Source organism: Miscanthus floridulus, chromosome 6 (genome assembly GCF_019320115.1).
Source record: "Miscanthus floridulus cultivar M001 chromosome 6, ASM1932011v1, whole genome shotgun sequence".
In the NCBI taxonomy this organism is placed as follows: Eukaryota; Viridiplantae; Streptophyta; class Magnoliopsida; order Poales; family Poaceae; genus Miscanthus; species Miscanthus floridulus.
Window position 1 is genome coordinate 4026179 of NC_089585.1, and position 5799 is coordinate 4031977.

The 5799-nt window shown below is 43.7% G+C and overlaps 1 protein-coding gene across 1 annotated transcript; it reads right to left on the reverse strand.

Annotated features, from left to right (window-relative positions):
• Window positions 1-1757: 1757 nt before the first annotated feature.
• Window positions 1758-2471, reverse strand: LOC136460128 (uncharacterized). The gene has a single exon (XM_066459952.1). It carries the CDS (start codon window positions 2469-2471, stop codon window positions 1758-1760), a length of 714 nt encoding a protein of 237 aa, XP_066316049.1.
• Between the last annotated feature and the right edge of the window lie 3328 nt (window positions 2472-5799).

The window sequence follows — 5799 nt, forward strand, 5'->3', positions numbered from 1 at the left end:
CGGACGCTGGAGGCAGTGTCCGGTCTTGTTGTCAGACGAAGCAGTGTCACTGGAGAGTGACCGGACGCTGGGGCTGTGTCCGATCACGTCTGACTGGACACATCTGGTCAGGGTCGGTACCTTACTGTAAACGACCGGACGCTGAGGGTCTAGCGTCTGGTCATTTGAAGCTGCTACGTCCGGTTAGAAGATGACCGTTGAGATCGGAAGAATGCCGTTGAACACAGGTGACACGTGGCTGTCATCGGGTGATCGGACGCTGAGGTCCAGCGTCCGGTCGACACGACCGGAGCGTCCGGTCGACACGACCGGAGCGTCCGGTCGACCCGACAGTTGCCCAGTGAAGGGGTAACGGCTAGTTTAGCCCTTGGGGCTATAAATAGAAGTGGCCTTCGGCCATGGCTGGTGCTGAGCACCTTGGGGGACTTAGTGTCTATGCTTGAGAGTGCTTAGGAGCCCTCCATCTCACATACACTTGATAGTGATTATTCGATTGTGTGAGAGAGCGATTCTAGTGCGATTGCATTGTGAGGTTGCATCGAGTGGCACTAGGTGATCGAGTTGCAAGCCGGTGGTGCTTGTTACTCTTGGAGGTTGCCACCTCCTAGACGGCTTGGTGGTGGTCTCCGTTGAAGCCCGCAAGAAGCTTGTGCGGTGCTCCGGAGAAGAGCTTTGTGAGGGGCATTGTGCTCGCCCCGCGGGAGCCACGAAGAGCAACTTTAGTAAAGCGTGTCATCGAGCTACCCTCACTTTTGGGGTAGGTTCTTGTGGCGCCGACGTGCGGGCTTAGCGGGTGATGCTAATTAGCCGCTGAACCACCAAGTGAGCAGTCGACACAACAGGGACTAGCGTGTTGGCAAACACGTGAACCTCAGGAGAAACATCATCGTGCCAACCTTGTTCTTTCCGTTGGTTTGCATCCCCATTACACAAGCTTGCAATTACTTTTATACATATTAAGCTTGTGTAGTTGCTCTTGTAATTAGTTAGCTTGTGTAGCTTACTAGTTATCTTCTTGCTTGTGTAGCATAGAAGTAGCTCCTTTGCGTGGCTAATTTGGTTTGCGTAACCTTGTTAGTCACATTGCTTAGTTTGTGTAGCTAAGTAATTGCGCTCTCTAATTTAGCATTGGTTGCCTTGTTATTGCGTATTGCTAGTGAGCTTAGTTGGCTTTGTGCTTTTGCTTACTAGCATGTGTAGGAGCTCCCTTGTCGCTTAAAGTACTAGTGGCATAGGTTTGTGTGACCTTGCTTCTAGAATTGGTTAGGAGAGCTCTATCTAGCCCGGCACCTTTGTTGCTAATTAGTTTCTTTGAAAGGTGCTAGTGAATATAGATAGAGGGGTGTAGTCTTGGCTAGACCGATAGTTATAATTCCGCACTTGTTTCGGTTAGCTGACAAGATTAAGTTTTAGAAAAGACTATTCACCCCCCTTCTAGTCACCATCTCGACCCTTTCAACAGTACACAAATGCCAACGAGACGATGTCCTCCTCCTAGGCTCCCACTCTCGTGTGTTCACGCCCACGAGATCAGGGCTGGCCCTGATTTTTTTTGGAGGCCCAGGGCAAAACTACAATCCAGACCCTGTATACATACATAACATTGATAGTACTAAATGTAAATACATACATATATATATATATATATATATATATATATATATATATAAACACTTAATTGCGGATGCAATAGCAATATTCATACGAAACAATTCATAAATATTAAATTACCTTAAAAATTCCTATATTAAATTACCTTAAAAATTCCTTCTAACATTCCTCGATGCGAAGTCATTGATGATGGTATCGATCTCATCCAACAATCGCTTCTCAATGCATAATGTTGCCAAACCATTTAACCTCTCTTGAGACATTGTAGATCTCAAATAGTTCTTTAGCAATTTTACTTTTGAGAAGCTTCTTTCAGCTGATGCCACAGTCCCAGGCATAGTAAACAAGATCCGATAAGCAATGGAAGCATTAGGATAACAATCAGCCTTTGTAACAAACTTAAAAATCTCCATAACTGTCATTGGTGTATTCGGCAAAGTGAATTGTAGAACACTCAACTCAGAAATTAGATCATTTAAATCAATGTCAGATGAACCATTTAGAGAGAAAACTATTGCTAGTGTTGTGCAACACACTTTTAGCTTAGGACCATCCAATGCCTTCAAGTTTGCTAAACTCATTAAAAATCCAAATAATTCTCTGAATGATTCCAATTCTTGAAATCTAGTCTCCAATGAACGAACCGCCATATCAATTATAACCGTGAAGTAATTAACTCTAAATTCCTTCTCACCTTCCAAAAGTGCTTCCTCACTATTATTTTCATCAAAATGCTTCTTTCTAAGAGTACGGCGCTTTACTGGGAACGATGGCTCGACACCCATTTCAGATGCAATTTCCATTGCATTGACCTTACTAGAAGCATACCCATCATTTCTATAGGTTTTAAAGTAATCCATTATGCCTTGTATCTACTGCATGGTAGACACAATGCACATAGATGGTGACTGCAACTTCTTGCTTACTTTATTGATAGCAAATAAAACATCATGCCAAATATAAATTCAAAGCTGCCATGTACTTCAAATAAATTCTTTGCATCACTTCTATCCTTTGGTTCTACATCTCTATCTTCACTCAATGCAAGTAAAAGCTGTCCTTAGCTGAGGAGCTTGATATCTAATTGCTGCAACACTTTTAATATGACTCTCCCACCATGTGTTGCACAAAGATTTCACAGTTAAACCATCAACATGATCAAGCAAAAATTTTCATCTTTTAGTAGAACCAGCAAATAAGACATATATTCGTTGCACAATTCCAAAAAGGAGTCAGCTTTGCTACAAGACTTAGCCATATGACAAAGAGTAAGATTAAGACTGTGGCAAGCACATGGCATATACAAAGCTTTTGGATTTATATCACGCAATCGACTTTGAACCCCCTTGTGTTTTCCTTTCATATTAGAACCATTATCATAACCTTGTCCCCCTAATGTCATCAATATTAAGACCAAAGGACTTAATGGAATCAACCAAAACATTGAAGAGCCCAGAACCAGATGTGTCATCTACCTTCACTCATGTTAACACATCGAACCAACAAAGTCATTTGTTCTTGTTGACTAACATCCAGGGTGCAATCAAGAATAACCGAGAAATATTTGGCCTCTTTAACAATCTTGATGATAGAATTTGTAATGTCAGAAGCCATAAGAGAAATCAACTCATTCTGAATTTTGTGGCTAAGATAATGATAATGAAGATCATTATTTTGAATACGTCTAAGATGGTCTTGTATTACCAAATCAAACTCTATGACCATCTCAACACAAGCTAAGAAATTGCCATTTTGGTCATTATAAAGCTGCTCGTTAGATCCTCCAAAAGCCAAATTACATCTACCAAGGAATTTTACAATGACAACTATTCTCATTAGTACTTGCCTTATGTGCTCTTTCTCCTTGGAGATTTGTTGCTGTAACTCTTTATCAATTGTCTCTTGTTTGCATAATCTAGTTCTCAATTCATTCCATGAGTTCATATTGGTAATATGCTCAACAGTAATTTTATGTTCCTTCAGCCTCTCATTGATATGTTTCTAGTCTCTATACCCATCATTCCCCAATGAACTCTTGCACTTTTTAGAATTAAAAAGCTTACCGCAAAAGCAAAATACTTTATCCAAGTGTTTGGAATAAACTAGACATTTCCTATCACGTAGCTCTCCATTACTTATTTTTCTATGATAATGAGAATATGCAAAATGCCTTAAATTATTGTCGAAAGGGAATACAATATTATCTTCTCTTATAGGCCCCTTTTCAACTAATATATCCCTTGCTTTGTTATCAAGATTATCCCAATTTCTTGGATCATAAAAATCCATGTGACACACCGGTTCCTTATCAAGACTACTATTTTCTGTAGTATTTGAATTAAATATGTGCTCATCAATACTCACATTGTTTTCTTCCATGTTAATGCCAACATTGTCATTAGGAGGACCTTCATCTTCTAGAATAATCTATGTTGGTTCCTTCCAGACAACTATTGCCAACTCGTTTGGATCTCTTGAAGTGTTTGGATTATTCTTCAAAAACTTATGCATAGAACCCCTCTGTGATTGTTTGAACTCATCTATTCATGCTTTCTTTTTCCTTTTCTCACTGCAGAAAGCATACTTTCTTGATGACATGATGTTGTTAAGATTTAGAGAAACAATTAGCTAAAAAAAGTAACTCATCTACTCGCATTGTTGGCTCAGTGTGGGCGTGTGGCTCACCGCCGATCGTCGATTCGTCGTTGCTCGTCTAGGTCGGGTAGAGTCACAGAGATCGCAGCACGTGCATCGTGTGGCGTCGAGTCCAGCGTCTCGTAGTCTCGCCTTGCTCTATCGCGCAGGCGCAATAGCCACGCCCTCGCGTCTCACATCATCGGTCGTCGCCACCACCACACGTGTCGTGTCCGCCCGCCGATCTATGTGACCACAAACCACGTCGCCGCCATGGAAGAGGAGTCGAGGAGTTGAGTCACGTGTTGGCGTGTGCATGTGGCTTCTCATGGACGCTAGTTCTTTCTTTCTATTTTTTAATACGGACACCATCCTTCTCATGGACGCTAGGACTTGCAGGCCAGCAACGTTTAGTACTAGGCCAAATACTAATATACCTGGTGTTTGCATACTTGAGGTGGGACCTACCAAGTTGGGGGCCTAGGGTGGCCACCCCGCTTGCCCGCATCTAGGGCTAGGCCTGCACGAGATGGCCCACGGTGCGCGTAGGAGTGCCTACGGCTGTCCGGCGAGTACCATTGCGACGGTCATGGTTGCCCACGTCTAGGCTCGTCAAGAGCGCGCCCAGCTCACCCAGCCGCACCGGGTCATAGTGGTACTCGCCGGATAGCCTCAGGCTTCCTACGCGCACTGTGGGCCATCTTGTGGCTGTCAACACAAGAGAGTGGGAGCCTAGGAGGAGGACATCACAGTCGTTTGGATGATGACCTGGCTTGGGAAGTCGATCCATCCCCAGGCGCTAGAAATCGACGGCCTGGGTGATGGATTCCAGTCTTCAAAGCAAATAGCCCCAACCTATTGCGTGCACAAGACACTTCTCTTTTTATTGTTTTGAACTCGGGACTCCTCGAATCATGCATCGCTGCATTAGGTTGCCTTCTAGGGTTTCTTTAGTCTGCATCTCCAGCCTATCCCGCTTGTGCATCGCCAGGCATGAGAGGGGGTGCTAAGAGGTTGAAAAAAGTATAGTCAAGGTCCGGCGAATCAGCTAGAAGTAGGGATTTTGGTCAGCTCGATGGCACCGGCTTGCACTCAATTCTCGAGGATGACGAGGCGTGTTATTTTTTTTCATACCAATTTCTTCTCGATCAACCTAGTCCATACCATGCATACCACACCTATGGACCTAGCGTGATTTTGCAATCTGTTGATTGATATTGGGGTGGGGTGGGGTTTGGGGGGTGGGGCTTGGCGGTGGCAGCAATAGCAGGCTGGTGGTGGTTGGGTTGCGCTTCATTTTTGCTGTTCGGAGTAGCTAACGAGTTTAGTATGATCTCAGGCTGCCTGGGATTTTTTTTGTTCGACTAACGGATTGTGCCTACTCTGCTGCTTTACTCAGCTTATATAAAATTTAGGTAGTGTGCTCTATAAAGACTTCTTATGGATTTCTCGTTAAGACCAATTTGTTGACCCCTCAATCTCCCGCACGGGTGAGCCAACCGCTCACTATCATTGCCGACCGCTCATTATGGCTAGAGGTAGAAGAAGGGAGGG